This window comes from Nylanderia fulva, unplaced genomic scaffold (genome assembly GCF_048542155.1).
Source record: "Nylanderia fulva isolate GAGA-0341 unplaced genomic scaffold, ASM4854215v1 Scaffold3, whole genome shotgun sequence".
NCBI lineage: Eukaryota > Metazoa > Arthropoda > Insecta > Hymenoptera > Formicidae > Nylanderia > Nylanderia fulva.
The window spans coordinates 2,411,726-2,434,001 of record NW_028190368.1 but is presented as its reverse complement, the minus strand read 5'-3'; the positions used below and the strand labels follow the sequence as shown (position 1 = coordinate 2,434,001).

The 22,276-nt window shown below is 37.6% G+C and overlaps 1 protein-coding gene across 1 annotated transcript; it reads right to left on the bottom strand.

Annotated features, from left to right (window-relative positions):
• Positions 1 to 7,628: 7,628 nt before the first annotated feature.
• On the bottom strand, positions 7,629 to 21,408 carry LOC114928229 (uncharacterized). Its single transcript, XM_085484579.1, has 4 exons — positions 21,240 to 21,408; positions 20,055 to 20,420; positions 11,490 to 11,735; positions 7,629 to 10,865 (listed from the first exon to the last, which is right to left on the bottom strand). Exons 1-4 carry the CDS (start codon positions 21,406 to 21,408, stop codon positions 10,483 to 10,485), a joined length of 1,164 nt encoding a protein of 387 aa, XP_085340705.1. The 3' UTR covers positions 7,629 to 10,482.
• Positions 21,409 to 22,276: the final 868 nt, after the last annotated feature.

Below are 22,276 nucleotides of genomic sequence, written 5' to 3'. Positions count from 1 at the left end.
ATCCCGTCGAGAGATCATGTGGCTCGCGATTATTTATTAATATGCTATTAAAAAGCTCTCAGTCAAGTTAAGATGGAAGTAATAAATTTATATTAAATGGTCGTAAGGTATAAGCTGATGAGATCATCTATTTATACATAATTATATTATATATTACAATGATAGAGGGAGACTGAGAGATAAAGTGATTGATATTTGAAATTTCCAGGTTTTTCTATCGCTAATGAAGTAGAATCGAATGCGATAAAGTATGCATGGGGATTAATATTATAATTATAATAATAATGGGTAAAGAGGGGAAGCTGATTACACAGATTTAAAAAAAAAACGAAGAGACAAAAATGCAAAGATTCGAGTAAAAACTAGAGAGGTACACAAAGTAATAACACAAAATCGACAGACTCACAAGTAAATATATTGTTGTATCTTTATTATTATTATTGTTGATTGTTGCATGAGACTAGCTTAATAGACTGAGCCATACACGTGGTTAAATAACTATTAACATAATAATTCTTAATTAATACTATAATTATCGTAATTATTATACGGTGTGTATTATATTTAATCGTAATGAATCCTCTCGTGCGGGCAGTGCTCGGAGCGGGTTTCCTGTCCTTTGAGATTATATACCATTGCTCCTGATGTCGCTGTAATTCTTACATTCTTCATTTAACCGTAAGTCGCTTTTTATCAAAAGTAGCCCAAGTATCGATATTATATTTAGGATGTATGTGCTAGAGAATGTGTATATGCTCACGTGTGTCCGCAAGTAAATTTACGACCGGATACAATTCGATATTCAAGCTGAGCAACAGGCTTTATCGACGCAAGAATTAGATTAATATGACTTAGAAGACTTAAACTTTACAAATATTATTACACTTCGTATTGTGTGAAAGAAACTCTTCTATGATATAATATAAATAGTATATATATATATACATATATTAGCTACTAATATAGGACATACATATTAACTCTTCTCTCATCCTGATCGAGAAGTATGTGATGGATTAGGACGAGGTTCTCCCGTAAAAGGAAAAAAAGGAAGATTGAAAATTGGTATCGAGCAGTATCTCTCATATTTTCTCTTTTTAGATTTTCCTGACAAACTTCTCGATCGATCATGTCTTTCCCCATCTCAAAGGGTCGGAATTCTGTGTGGGACTGTTCCTAGTACCTGATTATCCTATCCTTGCGGCACGGAAAAACAATTCCGCCGAAAAAATATAATATTCGAGAGATCGATGTGCCGTGATTTGATTACTTTTATTTTTTTGTTACCCTCTTTCTCTCGCAAGCGCCGGCGAATTCCTCTGTCCAGCATCTACACTCAATAATAGAGTACATACACGGTGTTCTTTTTTATTGTTGCATATTACCTTGACTGCCTAGTACTTAAGGGTAACTTGTAGCGCTCAGTAGTAACGTCGCATGTAAGTTTCGCACGGATAGAAAAAAAAAGAACATTCTATATTCTTCTTTCCACGACACGACACGCGTTTACATCTGTCAAGGTGCAACGAAAAGGTGCTGCCGATCTCGAAAGAGTGTTTTCGTACATGCATCTCTCTTTACAACTCTAGCTTACAATTAAAGCATAAAGCGTGTATGAGGATGGATTAGTCATGTACAGGATTTCCTAAAACAATTTTTATCTTTGACTATAATATACTTTATAAGTGTATTTTTGAAACAGTAGTTATACATTAACATGCTACTGAATTAAAGTCTAAAATTAAAAAAATATATACATATTATAAATCTATTTTAAAATTTAATTTTTTTATTAAATTTAAAAATTATTTAAATTTATTAATTAATCAAAAAATAATTTAAATTAAATTTAAAAATTATTCAAATTTATTAATTAATTAAAAAATAATTTAAATTAAATTAAAAAAAGATTTTATTAAAATACGAGACATCCAGTATACGGCTAAACCTATCATCATATCGTCCTAAATCAACTAACATAATCGCACTGTAAATCCACCGTATAAGGCTGAATGTACACAGCCAATACTATATTTTATAGCCTCGGCAATTTTTCACCTCGTTACGAAATCATTTTCTTTCCAAGAAAAAACGCAAACCTCATCTGTAATCGAACCGAACTGCTTTCACGTGTTACAAAATATCGTGAACGTATATAAAAAGTACCAATTCGCGTATCGTGGACCTATTCGGACGGCGAACCGAAGATTGAGCAAAGAATAAAAACATCGTAGGATTAAGATTCAATTGTCGTTACGACGTTCACATACGGGAACATTGTTGCTTCCTGCGGCCGAGCTTCTTCCGGTAATTAACGAGTCGCTGTAGCTTGTAGCGATACATCTACACGCGACAGTCACACATCTGGTCCATATCTGAGATTGAAACCGGTAGAACTTACTTGGCTTCGAATTTCCATGCTATAGATGCGGCGAAACTGATCTCTACGGGTGTAATAATGATATAAGTCAATTTTCGAAAAATATTTAAATCTAGCTAATTTAAGACCTTAAGTAATTCGTAGTAATGTTACACAGATTGTAGTAATATTAGAAATATATATTAGTTAAGTAATTAGTGAATATATTAGTAAAGTAAAATATATAAAGTAAAATAATAGGTGCGTTTATAGGAGAAAAGAAAAAGTAAGAGTTATGTTTCTGTAAAGAGACAATCGAGAGCTATATATTACGCCCAGATAATGTGTATTATGTGTAGGAAAATTATATCAAAATTTTTATTTTTTAGCGACTTGTATTTAACTTGTTCGTATCTATAGCATAAAAAATTGAAGATACTGATAAATTATACCGGCTTCAATTTTTTTGTTCTAATTGCGCTCGTTGTCTTGATTCTCTGTGCGCTACGTGACTTCATTCGAAATAAATATTGACGAATACTGAGCACCGTTGCGAGTCTTTTTGTTTTAGCATTAGGACAAAAACATCTTTCCCAGATTTATTTTTACGTTGACTTTTCTCTTTTTGATAACTTTAGTTTTTGGAAGACTGATAATATCCACGTCACTCGTCTGGAATTTTTCTACGCCTGATATTTTTTTCGTATTTCTGTAATTTTCTACCTAAAAAGAGAGTATATAATTTATTTTTTTATAATATGATAAAATTGTATTTATATAGATTTTTTTAGCGCAGAACTTATTTTATAATACAAGCAAGTGATATAATTTTACAAGTATAAACAAGGTAAGTTGGCGTTCATAATAAATAAATTCATAAATGTACAAAGATATTGTCAACGATTTTACAAAATTAGACATGTTAATTAATTGTTCCAATTATTCATCAAGTCTGCTATTAATCTTTCTGATATCTAAACAATGAAAGTTACTTGTTAAGAAAATTTAATTCTATACACATTATGATCTTTCAGCGATAAATCATATGCATCTTTGCTGCCATAGCACCTGCAACTTTGTTGTTTCAGTCTGAAAACAATGATAGAAGACGCGATTATATCCAATTCTAACACATCAATGTTTTCTTTCCGGTTGGCGAGCTATCGAGGAGATAACGATTCCGCGTTACAAATGATCGGAGGCCGTCCCGGAGGATTCGGATCGGCGAACACGGGACACGCTTCGTATCCCGTTCGTTCGCATCTCGTGGAGCACTCCCTCGAGTGGACTGTAAAAGCCGTATCGACGCCGTGCAAATAAAACTGTATCGTCCTGGAGAGCACACCGGATATATAAACGGGCCGGCTTAAGTGATTGCTTCTCTTCATTAGAGCTCCGAGCTCGCTTCTCTCTATCTATCTATCTACCTCTCTCTCTCTCTCTTGTGCACCAAGTCGAAGTTGAGGGACAGGTGTGGTAATGGCCCGTATCCGAACTCTCGCTTCAGTTAACTCACCCCGCCAGTCGATTTGACCCTCCTCCACCCTCTCTCCACCTCTCGAAACTATTACGCGAATTGATTCCGCATCGGATCTGCCTGGAGGGGCGGAAACTTGCGTTTAGCTCCTCGTTTCTTCCACTTTCTCACTCTCTTCTTTTCTCACCCCGGACTCTCTCTCTCTCTCTTATCGCCGACGCGTGACCATCCTGGGTCCATTTGCGTGCATCTTACTCGTCGTAAAGACGCGGATTGTATTCTCGGATTATCCGTTTCCACGTTCGAACGACGTATGTACGACGTGGACGCTCCTGCACACTCCAGATTCGATTAGTCCGATGGGAACCGTGAAGTTCCTAGCGCAAATGGCGTGGATACTGTGTTTAGGATTAATCGATTCGCAGAAAATAAACACGTAACTGGAAATTATTGGAATCTGTTTCAGATCTCTTTACGACGAGTAATAACAATCATTGTGGAAGAACCCTTCAATATTCCCATTGCTACCCCACGTTAGGTGATGTACCTTTTCGTTTGCTTCCCAGTGCATTAAATATTAAGGAATTCACTAGTGTTATTATTTATAATATTCTCGAAACTTCTCAATTTAATGTAACAATTAAAACATTTTTATTCAAGCAGCCATGAAAATTGAAGGGTTCAAGAAATCGTCGTTCTGATCAAGAACAAAGTAATCGTCATGTTTCTTTCAATAATATATTGAAGACAAATCTTCCAAATTATATTTCTGATTCACATGCAGACTTATTCAAACATAAATTTATGTGTCGCGATATATTGCATTTATTTCCTAATCCAAGCCTTGGAGCTTTGGATGATTTCCAGTTTGTACATTTGCGATTTGAGTGAATAAGTGAATTAGTGTTATAATAAGCGTTAAATATGTCACACTCTATTGAACATGAACCTAATATCACGAATCTTAACACAAACGTAAATGTTAATGGACACGAATGAACGGTAAATGAGTCTGTACGTCTAACATGTCACCGTTTGCGAAGGCTCTTCTCGTTTACTTTAGTCGCGCATGCGAACCGCTCCGTAAACGCTCGTCCCAATGGTTGTCAATGCATTCAGCTTGTTGTATGCACGCGACAAATAGCAGTCCTGTCCGCGAACGTAATCGCGTATACGAAACGTTTACTCGCGAAATCGGGACACACATACATGCGAAATTAATATACATCGCTGACCTAGGTTTACCATGCGCACATATACATTGATTTTTCACATTTTTCTATTGTAATTCCGTTATAGATTCGCACATACATATATATACACATATAATTATCAATCACTCGGTCTTACAGGAACCCAAAGACTACTATAAGAATCCGACTTTCGGGAACTCGCGAAGGGGAGATAACAGAAAAGAGTTCTTGTTTGATTTTCACATGTTCTATTGTAATTCCGTTAGAAATTCGCATACGCATATATATATATATATATATATAATTATTCATCAATCATTCGATCTTATAGGAACCTAAAGGTTGCTAAGAATCCAACTTTCGGGAACTCGCGAAGGGAAGATAACAGAAAAGTTCTCGATCAATTTTCACATTTTTCTTTTGTAATTCCAATATATAGATTTGCATATACATGTATGTATACATACATATTTAATTATTCATCAATCACTCGGTCTTATAGGAATCTAAAGGCTGCTAAGAATCCAACTTTCGGGAACTCGCGAAGGGAAGATAACAGAAAAGTTCTCGATCGATTTTCACATTTTTCTTTTGTAATTCCATTATATAGATTTGCATATGCATGTATGTATACATACATATTTAATTATTCATCAATCACTCGGTCTTATAGGAACCTAAAGCTGCTAAGAATCTGACTTTGGAGAACTCGCGAAGGACAGATAACAGAAAAGAGTTCTCGATCGATTTTGACACTATTAAAAAGAAAGGAGAAAATTCGCTTTACTTAGTAATAGACTCAGTAAAATTATAATCTTTTGGTTAATGACTCTTTACGATCTGTTTGATTGAGAGTAGCTCAGGATGTTAAAGGGATTTTCGAGAAAAGAGATCGACTGGCGGTGATCGGGTAATTCCTCTCGCGAGATAAACAGTATTCCAGGTCTACGATATCGCGATTTACGAGAGTTGCTCGACGTATACGCTGCTATACGCGCGTTGCATTAAATAATAATGCCAGTGATTGCTGCTAGCTGCCCGCCGAGACGAACTGCGAGCTGGTAAGGGCGAAACGCGGAGAAGACGCGGTGCCTCTACACCCCCGCCAGATATATCATCGCCTGGCAGTTATGTGTGTCATGAATTTTAGATTATCCTTGGATTAGATTAAGGCACGCGGAGGCCGGAAGGAGCGGCGACCGGAGCAAGCGGCCCCTTGGCCCGCCAGTCAGTGCGCGAGGCTGAATTATTTCCAAATCTCGCATCCCTTCTCCTTCCCGCCGAACGCGCTGCCGGAATTGCGAGATTGATCTGTTGCCGTGAATTTTTCGCCGATTATCCGACCTGGTTGTTAGGATGTTGAATTTTCACCTGATAATATTCCTAACAGCGCACATATCCCGAAGACATTCGAAGAACATCCTGAGGAAATTCGAATGTCCTCTGGATATCTTCTGAATATCTTTCGGATATGTTGTGCTATTAGGAATAATAATAAAACTTTAACGTCTAGAGCGAATATATATATATATATAATATACAAGATAAATATATATACAAAAATAAACATATATATATATATATATATATATATATATATATATATAATTAAATGAATAATTAAAAGGTCTTTTCAAGACTCTCTAGCTTAAGCTTTTATAATTATATATATATATTTCTTTGGATATAATCGCGTATTTCTCTCACCCTTTGATATATGTATATATATAACGTTGTTACTAATTAATTAATATTTAATATCAATAATATTTTGATATAATAACATTGCCGATTCCGCTATACATTTTCGAGAAATCACGTCTGCCTCCCCTTGTGCATTCCCGATTATGTATTCCCCGCTTCATCCCCTCTGAGAGGATGAGAGGGCGGAGATAATTGATGATGGTAGCTGGTTTTCGCGGGACATTATATCGCAGTTACGAGTTTCCACCCCCATCTCCCACTCGCGCGCTACGAATGCGCAATGTGCGGAACAACAGGATCTCGCAATAGTGGGGGGAGAATATCCCCGGGGGTGGTTTCCACCCCTTGCTGGCCCCACGTGACCCCGGCCAGACAAACGACGGCCAATTTACGAGCAATAGGAAAAACTTCTTAAAACTCGGATTAAAATGAGCAAAGGGGGATGAGAGAGAGAGAGAGAGAGGTGCTTGCTTCCCTCCAAATTATCCCGGGATACGAGAGGGTTTTATTTTATTCCTCAAATCGTCGCGGGGGCGAAAAGGGCGAATAGGACCCTTGGCCCTGGCCTTGCACGCCTTTATTATTATATCTTCCTGCTGCTCGTGAATGAGGTGGAGCTTCATTATTTTTACTGTTACGCAAATTTACTGTTAATTCTATCTTTATTTGTCCGAATCGCTAAGATCCATATAATTATCGATAATAATTTGATAACTCGAATAGACCCATCTTTATATTGCTTCGCAAAAGTTGCTTAAACGAAAAGATTAATTAAAATATTTAAGATTAAAGAAAAAAAAATATCTAAGAAATTATAAGAAAATATATAGATATATGAAAAAAAATATCTATATATTAAAAAAATAAAAATATCCATATAAGAAAATATCTAAGATTAATTGAAATATAAAAAGAAAAATTATCAATGCTATAAAAAATATTCGCTCTGATGAAAATATCTATGATATAATTAGAAAATTTCATTTAATCTTTATTTTGATTCTTAATGCAAATTTTCGATAATTTTTTACAAGGACTGGAAAAAGGAAAAAAAAACATTTCTCTATTACTCTCTCGGGATGGAGTAACAGATTGACGAAATTTGGTGGAAATCGCTAAATTGATTATATGAGTGGCTGAATCGGAGCGTTTATCGATTAGGCGATTCGTCGTCGATGTGTTTTTGCATAAACAAATCACTTCGGTCAACTTATCTCTTTAGCGGTGAGGTAATTTACAAGTATATTTCTTTCCAAGATAGACTTGCCGAGTGTCTCGCTTTAAAAGTATTAATTTTTAATGTACACTTGTATAAGAAATAATTTCCACTAATATTTTTTTACTTTAATTTAATTAATTTTACAATCCAATAATAAATTAGTAACTTTTATATATTTTAATAAAAACCTTACTGAAAACTTTAAAAAAATTGAATGTCGATTTATTCGAGACTGTAAGTCACCTGTACTTTCTGTAAGTAAGTTGCCGGATAGAGAGTCTGCGGCCGTAAAGCGATCGAATTATGGGCTCTCCTCTTTTATGCACGTCTGCCATAAAAAAGCTCGGGTCGTATGGATCGTATATATAACGTTAAAGCGGTCGCTGTGCGCCGGCATTCTTTTTAATTAAAGCTCGCTAATCAAATCACGATCACGCGACGTTGCTTCAACGTTGCTATCGAGGCGCGCGGATGGGACGATAACGATGCCCCGGGGATGGCCGGAATAAATCCGTGTTAACGTAATTATACCACCGTCTGCTCTCCCTCCCCCTTCGAAGTCTGCATGTCTGATTTATTCCGTGAACATGCACCGGAAGATGTTTCATATATTCGCGACCTTAAATGCAGCGATGATTTTTTCGAATCGATACGTAATATATAAATTTAAAAAATACCCAGGTAGTAAGCGACGTCACTTTGACGTCGAATGACGTCATCAGACGTCACAATGACGTCAGTTTGCTACCTGGAATGTCATTGATGTCGATGACGTCATTAGACGTCAAAATGATTTTTGACGTTTAATGACGTAAGTTTGCTGCTTGGGTTGATACATCGGCATCTTTGCGCATTCAGGGTACGATGCAAGAAAACTCTCGCCACTTGTTCGCGAAGACGATACATTAATCGGGCGCAGTAAAATAAGATTTGAGCGAGCGCGCAATTTGCGTGGAAATGGGTTGGACGAATTACCGGAGACTCGAGGAACACGCGCGCTTTTTGGTGCACCTCGCTTCCAAGGGTGGGTTGAGAAGGGGGACAATAACGGCGCCCCGGGGACGACCCCGGGGTAACGCGATTACGCAGCACGGCGTTATTCTCTCTCTCTCTCTCTCTTTCTCTCTCTTTCTCTCTCTGTCTCTCTCGGAGCGGTTCGCCCGGCTTGATTTATCCGCGTAGCCACGCGTTATTGCATTAGCGCCCCGACGGCGATGCCCGGCGTCCCTCGCTCGCTTCGCCGGCGACGAATGCGAGAAGTCGTCCATCCACCCACCCGTGAATCATCTACGGGAGAGTTACGTCTTGCACGCCGCTGCCAGGACGCGGCGATCTATAATTCCCTCTCGCGGTTGGTCAGCGATTCTGGCGCGTTCTGGAGTCCTCTCCCTCGTCGGCTGAATCGTCGTCGGCGACAATCCGAAATGCGATTCGAAAGCTGCTCTCGATGTATATATATATATATACCTTGTGATGCGTCGTTTCCTAAATTCCCCCGATCGAGAAAAAATTCGCTTCGAACTCGTTGACAAAAATGTGAACTCTTGAAAGTGATGATATATGTGTCGATCAAAGAATCCAATCTATGTTGAGATGTTTTACCCTAAGTTTCTCTCTTGTTGACAAAAGTACAGCGTTCTGATCAATCTTTTTCGAGACTTAAAGGTGCCCTCTCTCGCACATACGTGAGCATATACATATGTAAAACCTACGTTAATTTCAACTCCGAAATCGCCGCCCGCTAATTTGAGGAGGGGGCTGGTTCAAGAATAGATGACAATAAACTATACATTAATGTCGTCGGCGCTCCTTGACGTTGTCGGGGCTGATTAAGCTTCCGATCGCGGTTTTGCATCACAGTTCTTGGACACGGAGCGCAATTAATCGGGATACAAAGCGAGACTCCCGATCCTGTATACATTATGTTACACGTTTCCCGTTCGCAACTTTTACTTTATACACACTGAGTTGAGTGTCCTTGTTTTTTTGTACTTCTCAGACGCTTCGGCACGTCGCGGATGAAGGGATACACGTCGTTTTTGGAATATTCTGTACATGAGCGAACTTCTACGCGATTTTTAATCATAATGACACGTAGCAAACTGACGTCATTGAACGTCAAAATGACAACAGGATACAATTGGTGATTCGATAGATAGCTGCTGGAAAGCTATACTTTTTTAGGATCAACTGAAAATTAACTACAGATAAAACAATGACGCGATTAAAATTTCTGAATAATTTGTATCAACTGCGCAGATTTATCTTCGCTCGTATACAGAGGTCTTAACAAACGAACGAGCGTTCTTTCACGAGTAAGATATACATATCCTTCCTTCCTATTCCGTCATCAGGAATTGAGCTCGCCGCGATTATACAGTTCACTTCTGATCCTTTCTTCGTTCTAAATCGCTCCTCGAAGACTGTACGAGTCTGCTCTCCGAAGAAGATACTCACCGCTCGCGCACACCTCTTCATCCCCGTAGAGTCCTCTTCGTCCGAGACGTACCATGTACAAGCGTAGCGTACCTTACGCGGGCCTGTCGAGCCCTAAGGCCTCCTGGTGCCGCCTCGCTTTCAGCCTCAGGTCCGCGATGCTGCTGTTCTTCGAGCGGGCCGCCGCGGCGGCCAGCGACGCCGCCAGGCTTAGCGGATGAGGGGGATGATGGCCGGCCGAAGGCGCCGAGGGTGGCGGCGGCGGCGGCGGTGGCAGACAGAAGAGACCCCCGGCCGCCGCGTAGTGCAGCACCGCCGGGTCGAAGGCCGAGCCCACGGTGACATTCGCGGCACCTGTTCCCTGCATTGGGGGCGGAGGAGGGTGCAACCTGAGCGCCGGCAGATACGGGGCGACCCGACAGGGCTCCAACGTCGTCGGCGGGCTACGCGGTGCCAGCACCATACTCCCGGCGACGCCTGCGAAAGCATGTCAATTTTAGCTTGATCTTCTGAATCTTTAAATTCACATTTCTCCATATAATTCTATTTAAATTCTCCACATATTTTTATTTTATTTCACTTTTTGACACAATAAAATTAGTTTTTTTTCATGTTTTTTGATTGGAAATATTTTAATATTTTTATTAATATATTATAAAAATTATAATATTAATATATTATAAATATATAATATTAATATATAAATATATAATATTAATATATTATAAATATATATATTAATTTATAAATTAATAAAATTAATTTATAAATAAATATATATTTAATATATAATTTATATATAATTAATTTATAAATATATATATATTATATATTATATATAAATATATTAATTTAGGTTCATAGAAATGTGAAAACACTAAAGTTTATTAATGAAGACTTTAGTAAGACTATCAATTACTTTAGACTGTCAATGTGACATACACATATTTCAATTTAATAGCTAGTAAAAACTAGACGTAGACATAGTAGTGCATCAGAAGGAAGAATTAATTTTCACTGAAACTGATCGCACTATCATTCACATCTGACTCTTAGTAGCCGGTTGAAACCAAAGTTTATACTTGGAACAGCTTTATTCACCTTTGTGTAATTGACTCTCGTGCTTGCGGCACTTGGCGCGTCGATTCTGGAACCAGACCTGCACCCTCGCCTCGCTGAGACCGAGTCGCTGGCTTAACTCCTCTCTCATGAACGCGTCTGGGTAGTGCGTCTCGTCGAAGAGTCTTTCGAGCTCGGCCAGCTGCTCGATGGTGAAGTTCGTTCGCGATCTCCTCTGCTTGCCGTTTCCGGTTCCGTTGTTCCGGCAATTGGATCCTATAAAATTAACTGTTAGCGAGCAAGCGTGAAAAAACACCTTACATCAAATTTTACATTAAAATTTAAAAAATAATAAAAATCTTATTTTGTCCAATTACAATTAAAATGATATAAAGTCATGGGTGTCCGCAGAAGGAGGCAAGAAGGGGTATTTGTCCCCTCCCTTGAAATCAGTAACAAAATTAAGCTTTTGCTCTCCTTTTGAATAAACATCGGAATTTATTTGTATATTTAATATAAAAATAAATATAAAAATAAATATAAAAAAAAATAAAAATAACAAAATAAAAAAATTAAATTAAAAGCATTTTTAAATTTAATTATCTAGAAAAAATCCTGCGGACGCACATGGATATATAATATATGTATAAAAAGAGAAAAAATTCGCCGATCGGACATTTCTCTGGACGAGAACGGAAATCCGAGTGTCGTGAGTCATCGTCAGAAATGTGAGAGAGGAGGGGAAGATGGTTTTCGTTGCGCGATGATTAATTCACGGGGACAAATGCGCGAGCGACCAGACCGAAGAGAGAAAGAGAGAGAGAGAGAGCGACGTGATATCAAATTGATCTCCACCAAGTCGTTCACGGACCATTTCTTCTCAGTCTGGGCGCCATCAACATATATCTCGCCACCTTATGAGAATCTTATTCAAATCGAGATTCCCGGGGCACGACGTCCCTAATTGGATGACATTAGACAAACGTATCTGGCGTCTCTTTCTCCGAGAAATGCAACGACGCGAAAGTTATTCCTCCTCAGAATCAACTGAAGAGAGATCTATAAACCATGAATATATATGTTAATTTTTTTGCCATTTTTTTCACCATATATTATATTAATAAAAATATTTTTATTAATATTTTTATTAATATAGGGTATATTAATAAAAATATTATATATAGGGTATATTAATAAAAATATTTTTATTTACAGATCTGTTAATAATTTTATTAATAAAAATATTTTTTATTAATATACCCTAACAGCACACATATCCCGAAGACGTTCAGAGAACATCCTGAGGATGTTCGAATGTCTTCTGGATCCTCTGAATATTTTTCGCACATATTGTGCTATTGGGGATATGGTGAATTATATATATATGTGCATATAAGAGCGTGTTAAACCTGAAATCTGATAACGCATCGAGAGGATGAGAGATTCCATCGGACAGATGCAGAAAGGCGAAGGTGGAGGGTGATTAAGGTGAGAGTACGAGATTTCCTTCTTCCATCCCCCTCCCTTCATCCCCCGTTTAGTGGAGGGGATGACTAACGACCCGGTATAAGACTTGCGTAGCTCACCACTTTGCTAAATTATATAAATCACATCCCCTTCGTCAAGGGCTCTTACGCGAGATACTTAATCCACCTCCATCCCCCTCCCTCACCCCTTCTCGTCCAGGCTTCCTCGCCTCTTTTACGTCGGCAACACCTCGAAGAGCCGTAGTACCGTAGTTACTTTACATTAAGCGACCATTAATTAAATCGTATGGCCGTTAATTATCCGAGAGCGTCTCTCTAACTCGCGGCGATGCTTGCGGCCGCTCTAATACGAGGCTTCAAGGAACTTTTTCGCGCCTCTGCATCCTTTCTTCAAGATAGTTATCCTATTGTTATTCTAATTCAAGTATCTCTCACAAATATATATGTGTGCGCATGAACGCGTATATCATATTCATATTTTTGTTGAATTTTATAAGAGCTTAAAATTAAGCTATTTTACCCATTATTAAGGGAAGAAAATTAATAAAGCAAACAAAGATTCGGTAATAATCTGTAAATTATCATAGAATCTGTAACAATCAAAATATCATATGTTTTTGTTCTGCAATGGTCTTCAATATTAATCATTTTTATAATATATTGAGAATATTAACTCGCCGTCAGCAATCTGGGTCTTTTAAGGCACAAGCAACTTTTTCCAAATTGCTGTTTCATTTCGCTTTGTATAAACAATTCAGTTTGATATTTGGCTTTAAAATATATTGGATATTGTAATAGAGATATTAACAAATTTGTCAGAATTTTTTAAAAGTTTAGAATATAAAAATTACATGGGATAAACTTAAAAGACTGGCAATAGTTTATTGATGGCGTTAGCAAAAAAATTGCTGACGAAGGATTAAGAATTAGAAAAATTATTATATTTATTATAAATGATTAAAATATTATTTAAAAAATTTTTGTTTCTTATTTTTTATTCTTTTTTAATTTTTTAAATGTAATTTTTTTTATATTAAAGATGTAAAAGAAATTCCAGTGTTTCAAAAGTGATTCAAAAGAAGAGCAAATGTTTAATTTTTTACCGATTCCAAAGGGAAACGAATGCTCTCCTCGTATCCCCGTATATTTAGAAAAATTATTATATATATTATAAATGATTATAATATTATTAAAAAAATTGTGTTTCTTATTTTTTGTTCTTTCTTAATTTAAAACATTTTATTTTTTTATATTAAAGATGCAAAAGAAATTCCAGTGTTTCAAAAGGAGAGCAAATGCTTCATTTTTCACTGATTCCAAAGGGGCGCAAATGCACCCTTGTACCCTCCTTGCGGACGCCCATGCATAGAATTAATATACTCTTGCTGCATCGCTTCTCGTTACTGTATGACGATTTTAATTTAACGTACCATATGATTTCTAAAAAAAAAAAAAAAAAAAATGTACGCAATCTACGCGGACGGGTTTACGCGCCGGCGCTATCGCCATGCGGCATTGCGTATACGCGGTCCCGTTTTAATCAATTAGCGCATATCCGCGTAATCCAATCTGAGCCCCCGAGGCAGGGGTACTGGCGCGCAGCCCGCATCCATATGTACAGCGGTGGTTTAAAACCCTCCCCTTTCTTCACCCTTCTGCTCTAAAATAACTCGCGCGGTTTTCGACACCCTCTCGCCCCGTTAACATAACCCACGGGGAGCAACACATACGCGCCTTGTCGCAGTCATTAACTCGAACGTGTCAGTCGTTTATTCCCCCGTATATTTCGCGGGGGTGAGAATCGGCATCGTCAAACTCCCCGCTTTCTTCTCGCTCTTTCGTCGTTTTCTAAAACGTTGGCTTCGGATAAATGAGGAGAGAGTAGACATTATAATTATTTATGAAGTAATAATAATAATATATTATTATAATTAAATAATATTATATTTCAATAAGAACACACGATTTAATTATAATTATATATTATTGTAATTAAACAATAAATTATTATTTCATTATATATTAAATTGTTTTTATTAATTATAATAATATATAATTATAATTAAATTGCGTGTTCTTATTTAATTATATAATAATAAATATAATTATAATATCTTTCATTATATTTATATTATTGAATTTTGTATATACTGAAGTTTGATATAGGTACATATTTTTATGAATTATAATAATATATAATTATAATTAAATTGCAAGTTCTTATTTAATTATATAATAATAAATATAATTATAATATTTTTCATTATATTTATATTATTGAATTCTGTATATACTGAAGTTTGATATAGGTACATATATGACAAAGGTACATACGATGGCAAAAGATCTCGAGAACATCTCCTAGGTGCAAAATCGTAGCTGCCGAACGTTAACCGATACTTGGTAGAGATCGGGACAGCGAAAAGGATTCTACGACGAAGAGGGAGACAGATAGCGCACCGAACACCCTTGCTGCTAGAAAACCCAAAGCAATCGCACTCGGACGCGAGGGGTCACTAATTCGATTACCAAGAGCGCTGCCCTCTTGGCCTGATCCAGTTAAGCCACCCTCTGGACCGGCCACCACCTTGGCTATACTATTTTTCTCCCTCCCAAAACGAGCCGAGATACCGCGGCCATTAGACGTATAAAAGCGTCGTCGTAGTATCCCAGTTCCATAGTATCGTATAGTCCTTGCATATGGCGCACGGTCCCATGAATACGCAAGAAGCGAAGGGGCTTTTAGATCTGCAATCACTTATCGCTTAATGAAGCAAAGTGGCCGGTTGTACCCTCCGAACGGTTTAACCGCTTGTCGCATATAATTCTTTCCAAATCTGAGTAATCATAACATCACTTCATATATATTTAGATAATACACTTATATAATTTAATTAATCTTCCTTTTCTCTCTTTACTTTAATTAATTAAATTTAATTATCCAATGTAAACATGCATGAGCATCCGCAGGATTTTTATTTTTGTTCTTAATTTTTTTAAATTTTATTCTTTTATATTAAATATGCAAAAAAATTCAATATATTCAAAAGGAGAGCAAATGCTTAACTTTTTATCGGTTCCAAAGAGGAGGCAAAAGCCCTTCCTATAACTTTGAATTATAGTGTATATGTATATTGTTTTTTCTCTTAAAACGAATGCTTCGTGTCTTTTATTTTCACCGCAGTAGTTTTACATTTCTGCTAACTAGTTTAAATTTAATTATCAAATCTAAACATAGAACCATTACTATAAATTATAAAAATATGCAGAAATATTGTTTTCTCTCTGAAAAAGGAGCACTTCGCGTTTTAATATTTTCCCGCGGCAGTTTGATACTTACGAGAATATATTTTAAAGCTTACAACATTTATTATGTATATTTTTATATTGCTGTATCGCGAGGAGGCGAGAAGTAACGTAAATACGCGAAAGGGGAAGCTCTCTCATCTTTCCTAAAGTAGCGGCCGCGCGCACCCTTCGCTATCATACTTCAGGAAACTCGCGCCCCAAGTGCCATAAATATACGTATACGAGAGCGCGGGCACGCTTTGACCGGCGGTCAAGGCACCAACACTTACGGCAATCGCGGAAAAACACGCGCGACTGAAGACCGATGGGCGCGAACGTCGCGCTAAATCGTCGGGAGAGGCACAAAATGTGTTTTGGAGTATCGCATCGCTGGAAGTGCTCGTTTCGGAAAACTGCAAGATCCGTAATAGCATATATACGACGCGAAAAGAGGCATTTATAAAGCCATTACACGCTTTACAACAACAATTTATTGAAGTCGAATAAATATTTATTTCAATACCGCCTAATAAATCATTTGTTTGAAACTAATAATATTGATTTGATGTAAAAAATATTTATCTGTGATATAATAAAATCCTTTTCAAAACAGATAAATATTTATTTGTTACAAATAAATGATATGTTAGGCAATATATTGAAATAAATTTATTAATTTAATAATTTAATAACTTTTTAGCGCGCAAATTTAAAATTGATATTATAATAGTAAAATGCTTCATCATAGTATTAATATAAATACACAAAAAGAGCACGATTATTAATGTTTTTTATCATTACTCACACTGAAAAAATTGTTAATTTAACTAAACCGCTCAACTAAATAGTATTTTGTTAATTGAACATGTAAAATTAATTTAAATAAAATATAACATATTAAATCTAACAAAACATGTATTTGATTTAAACATATATTCGATTAACAAAATAGTAATTTAGTTGAGAGGTTTTCGTTAAGTTAACAATTTTCTTTTTTCAATGCAGAATTAGAATTATATTAAAATTTTCGTAATATTACGAAACAGAAATTGGTCATAGTATTGTGCTTGAAAATATTAAATTAAATATGAAACTGAAACAATTATTTACTTGATGAAATTCATGATCCATTAGTGACTATTTCTTTTGCAAAAATTATGATTACACAAATTATAATAAACACATGATCAGAAAAATTATAATATTTAAATTATAAACCAATATTACTACTATAATTAAATTATAAATTATAAATTATGACGGAGTTTCCTGACCAGACTTTCGTTCTACTGTGAAACGCGTCCATGTCAGTGAATCAGGTAAACGTATAGTCAGACACAACCGGTCGGGCAGCTGTCATCTGTTATCTGTCATCCGGATCACTCGCGTTTCCTTCATCATCATCATAGATAGATCAATTTAAATTCTTGCCAACTCTTTTCAAGTTATAAAAAATAATTAATAACATTATAAAAAACGTTGATTGTTACGCAGCAATATATATAGTATTCCAGTCAAGTATATAACGATACGGCGAATTAACGCGGTTGCAGGGGTGCGCATGAATATCTATTACTTGACGCTCTTTTCGATACACCGAAAGTCCTCCAGGCTTTAGAAGAAGCTCCTCGTGGATATTTACGATTTTACTTTCGCGGCCGCTGGCGGGCAGATTGCTTTTTGATTTGCGCTTAATCGGAAAAAGTTATGGGCCCTCGAGAGATAGGCGAGTTGCAGCAGAACTCGTCGCTCCCTTATCCCTCCTACCCCCGGTTTAGGGGCGTACACACAACTAACGCGGCGGGCCGCATATTAAACCATAAATTCATGGCGCCGCGCGCTCGACGGCCGGAGTTATCGCGCGGAGAAGTGTGCGTGGCGTTACTTCAACGCCGCACGCTTTTTATAACGCGATTGCCCCGTCGCTTCGATCTCGTTCCCCGCTTCGTTCGTTTCCCGTTTCAATGTTTGTTGCGCGATAATAGTTTCCTCGCACCGGGTATACGAGACCACGGAGACCCCCTGATGACGCGACTGACCGATCTCTTCAGGACACTGAAAAAAATGTTTATTAACTCGACTAAACCTTTCAACTAAATATTATTTTGTTATAATTGAATATATAAAAATATTTAAATTAATAATATTAAATCGACTTTTAAAAAAACGTATATTTGAATACTTAAATACTATCCGAGCAAACTGACGTCGTTCAACGTCAAAATAACGTGTGCTTGCTACCTGGGTAATATACGGTCTATTAACAAAATAGTAATTTAGTTGAAAGGTTTAGTTAAATTAACAATTGTTTTTCAGTGCAGGCTTTAATTTTTATAATTTAGTAAATTTCAGTGTTCAGAAATAAAATGTTTCAATCCCTCTCTTAGGATGAAATATGTATATAAAGATACAAAATCAGGTATGAAAAGAACTAATAAGAGTCACTTGATTTTAAATTTCTTCTCTAATTATTTATTTTGAACATTTCGGTTTTTTCTTTGGGTCTGTTTCATCATCTGTCAAAGATAGTTTGAAGAAAGGAATAATTCAAAATAATTAGAGAAGAATTTAGAAACAAGTTTGTCTGCTTCTTATTAGTCCTTTTCATATCTAATTTTGTATTTACATGTCTAAGCTTTTCCAATTTAGAGAATTATAAAAATTGAAAGAGATATTAATATTATAATAGTTAATTGATTTTCAAGCGAACACTAATATAACAAAATTTTTTCTACTTTGGAAAAAATAAGAAAGAATAATTGTGACTTTTAACATTTTTAAAAACAACGTTTCCACGAACACACGATAATATATTTAAAAATAATGAGCTTTTTAATTTTCACGAGTATTTTTGTTATATCTAGCCTTCATATAAAAGAAATGTTTCAGCCGGGAAGAAGAGAAACGAGAGGGACTCGACGTAATTTCATCTTTCACTGCTGCTCGGCCGAGCGAGCGTTTTATCGAAGATGACTCGGCTCGTGAGCGAAATCGCCGATCGGGTCGCCGATCATTACGTTGCGAACGGTCAGCTATTCCCAATCACTTGTGAGCTTTATTGGACGACGGTCTGAATTATAAACGAAGATCGGACCCTTGCAACCAGCGCCGCGACTTCGATGCCGCCGCCGAAGGAGGGAGTTTCCTGACCTGACCTTCTCGTTTCTGCACTCGTTCGCGCGGCAATCGCAAACGGGCTAAACCCTATAAAGAATGTCGATCCGCCGTAATCAAAGCTGACACCGTCATACATTGGGCCAGGGCAGGGTGTGAGACGCGTTGCAAATCTGGGACCGATTTTCAGGTCGGTCAGGTGATTTGAAAATATTCAATTAAAAATGATTCCCTGCACTTTCATCTCATCTGTATATATATTTGCATTTTTGTATTCAATTGCTTATTCTTCCGTGAATTCTTCAACAATTTTATAAATTTTCTTATAATGTTGCATTTTCTCTCTCTTCTCTCATTTTTAAAAGCTTTATTTCAACGAAAAAACAAAATTATTTTAAGAAATCTTAGTTTAGAAGTTCATTTATAATTTAGTTATATAATAATATTAATTTATAATTTAAGTATTAAATACACGTGATTATAATCCAAGAGAAATATCAATCAATGAATGATCACGAATTTCATAAAATAAAATCGTGCGCTTTTCAATATATTTGATTTAATATTTCCAAGCGCGATACTATGACAAATTTTGATTATCATATTAATAAACAATAATATGACATCGTCAAGAAGCATTTTTGAATATCAAACTTAAAAAAAGAAATATACCTTTTACATTGCAAAGATTAATATAACTTCTTCACCACCCTCTTACCTTTGCTGGAGTCTTCTTGACTGCTCGACCTTGTAATCTGCGAGGATACTTTGGCCTGGTCGTTGGAAGATATAATCGCTTTGCTGTCACTCGAGCTTTGACTTTTCAATTCAACGCAGTTTTCCGGACTGGGCGATCGATCCCTCGATATGGGCGGCGGCGAGGGGGTGCATCCGAGAAGTTTGCGGACCGACAGCTTCAGCTCGGGAGTCTTCAGGGGTGGCAGGCTCTCCGCGGTGTCCCGGATGTCCTTGATCTTGGCCGTGACGGACAGATCCTCCGGTTGTAGTCGGCCTTCCGGCGACGGCGGCTCCTCGACACTTCCGCTCGTCTCGACGCCGGTCGCAGCCTCCTGCGCGCTTTCATCTAAACAAGTTTTGCTTGTATTGGCCTGGGACCATCTTGCTGAGGATCACGATCATCGGCGGTTAAATCGATTCGTAAGTGACTCGCAGTTTTTCAAAGAGCATTGGCGTATCGTCGTCATTTCTATTGACATAATAGTGAAATAAAGATGATGAAGTAAAATGCAGATTGAGTGACAAGAAGAAAATTGATAGTAGGTATTCATTAGGCTCTAATAATAAGGTAAATAATTTCTGAATAACTGAACAGATACATGTACATATAAAGTGTATAAGAAAATATAATGACAATTAATAAAGAATAAAATTAATTGTCAACTAAGAATGCGAATTATTATTTATAAAAGAATAATTATTGTGTCCTTAAACATTTGCAACTAACTTTTCTTAAATTCACGTGATTGAAAGATCTAAATAATTATGTGATGCAATGTATGAAATTGTTAAATGGACAATACGATGTGATTTTACACAACTGTCACAATCAAATCCCTTCTGGATGGATCCTCTAGATCGATATACATATACATATACTCCATTCTTTGCTGATATGAATCACACTGACAAACTCGCACAGACACATACGAATCGATCTGACTCGCGCAACAAATTCCCTTTCTTCTATGACATATCTAATATATAAAATTTGTATATAAAGAGATCGTGATCTACAAGGTGGTAACTTATAAAAAAATCTTATATAGAGAAGAACGCGCGCACACCGCATTGATAATTTTAACATTGGTTTAATTTGAAATGATTGAACAGTGTAATCGGCACATAAACATCACGCGGAAACGAAAGAACTTGTCGCACGTACGGCGGTCGTCGTCGTCCGCAGCGTGATCACCGATGAGATGCGCGACACTGAGCGTGATCCTGCCGGCGGCGGCCGCCCTGCAGCCGGCGACGGCGGCCTCGACGCTGGCCGCCGCCGCAGCCGCCGCGTTGTCGAAGCTCTTGGAGACGAACTGGGCGAGCTGCTCCATCCTCGCGGTTATCGGGGCGACTCTCGCGCGCGACGTCGCGCCTCGGTACCGACGGCACTCGCCGCCGCCGCCGCTCGCGAGAGAGAACCGCGCCGCCGGGGGACCCGTCGACGGGAGGCACACGGCGACGTCGGCGTCGAGACGCCACGCGTCGCCCAGGACGCCATTCGGCCGCCAACCAATCCTCGTCCGGATGGGCGTGATGGGAACGCCCCGGGTTCGCTTTTCGTCGGTTCCTCACCCCCGACTCGGGCGCCGTAACCCGTCGTCCCCTTCCGGAAGGTTGGCGCATTCCACCCCTCAAACCGACGCTCATTAGCATTTGCGCCCGCTTTGCCGCGCCGCACCGCTGGAAACGCTCGCGTGGAAATCCTACCCTACCCTCGTCCTCGTCCGGCCAGGGATAGGATACTCGTTCGGCGACCATACTCCACTTCCGCATCATCCCCTCGCGTTCATCCCTCTCGTCCTCGCGCGCCACGGCGCGCGACCGCCATCCAGGGCCGCTATATTTACTTGGAGGCAGAAAGAGAGGCCGCCGCGGCTAATTAATCCGATGCTTTCCGCGGTTTCCGAAGCTTTTCCTTTTTGTCCGGCCTTGTTATCGGTCATCGAATCGTCGACTTTCCACGCGAGATCTGGAAAGAGATAGATATATTTTAGAAATGAGGTTGAACACTTTGATGACGCGCATCACTTCTTTCTCGGTAAATGTCACAATAATGAGTATAATTGTGTGTATATAAATTGTAATTTACTTGGAAAACTTTATACTAGATTATAAGCTATGTATTTTTTCTTATTTTGTACTTTTAAGTGATTTTTTACTTTTGCATATTTATGTATAACATTTACAAATATCATTATA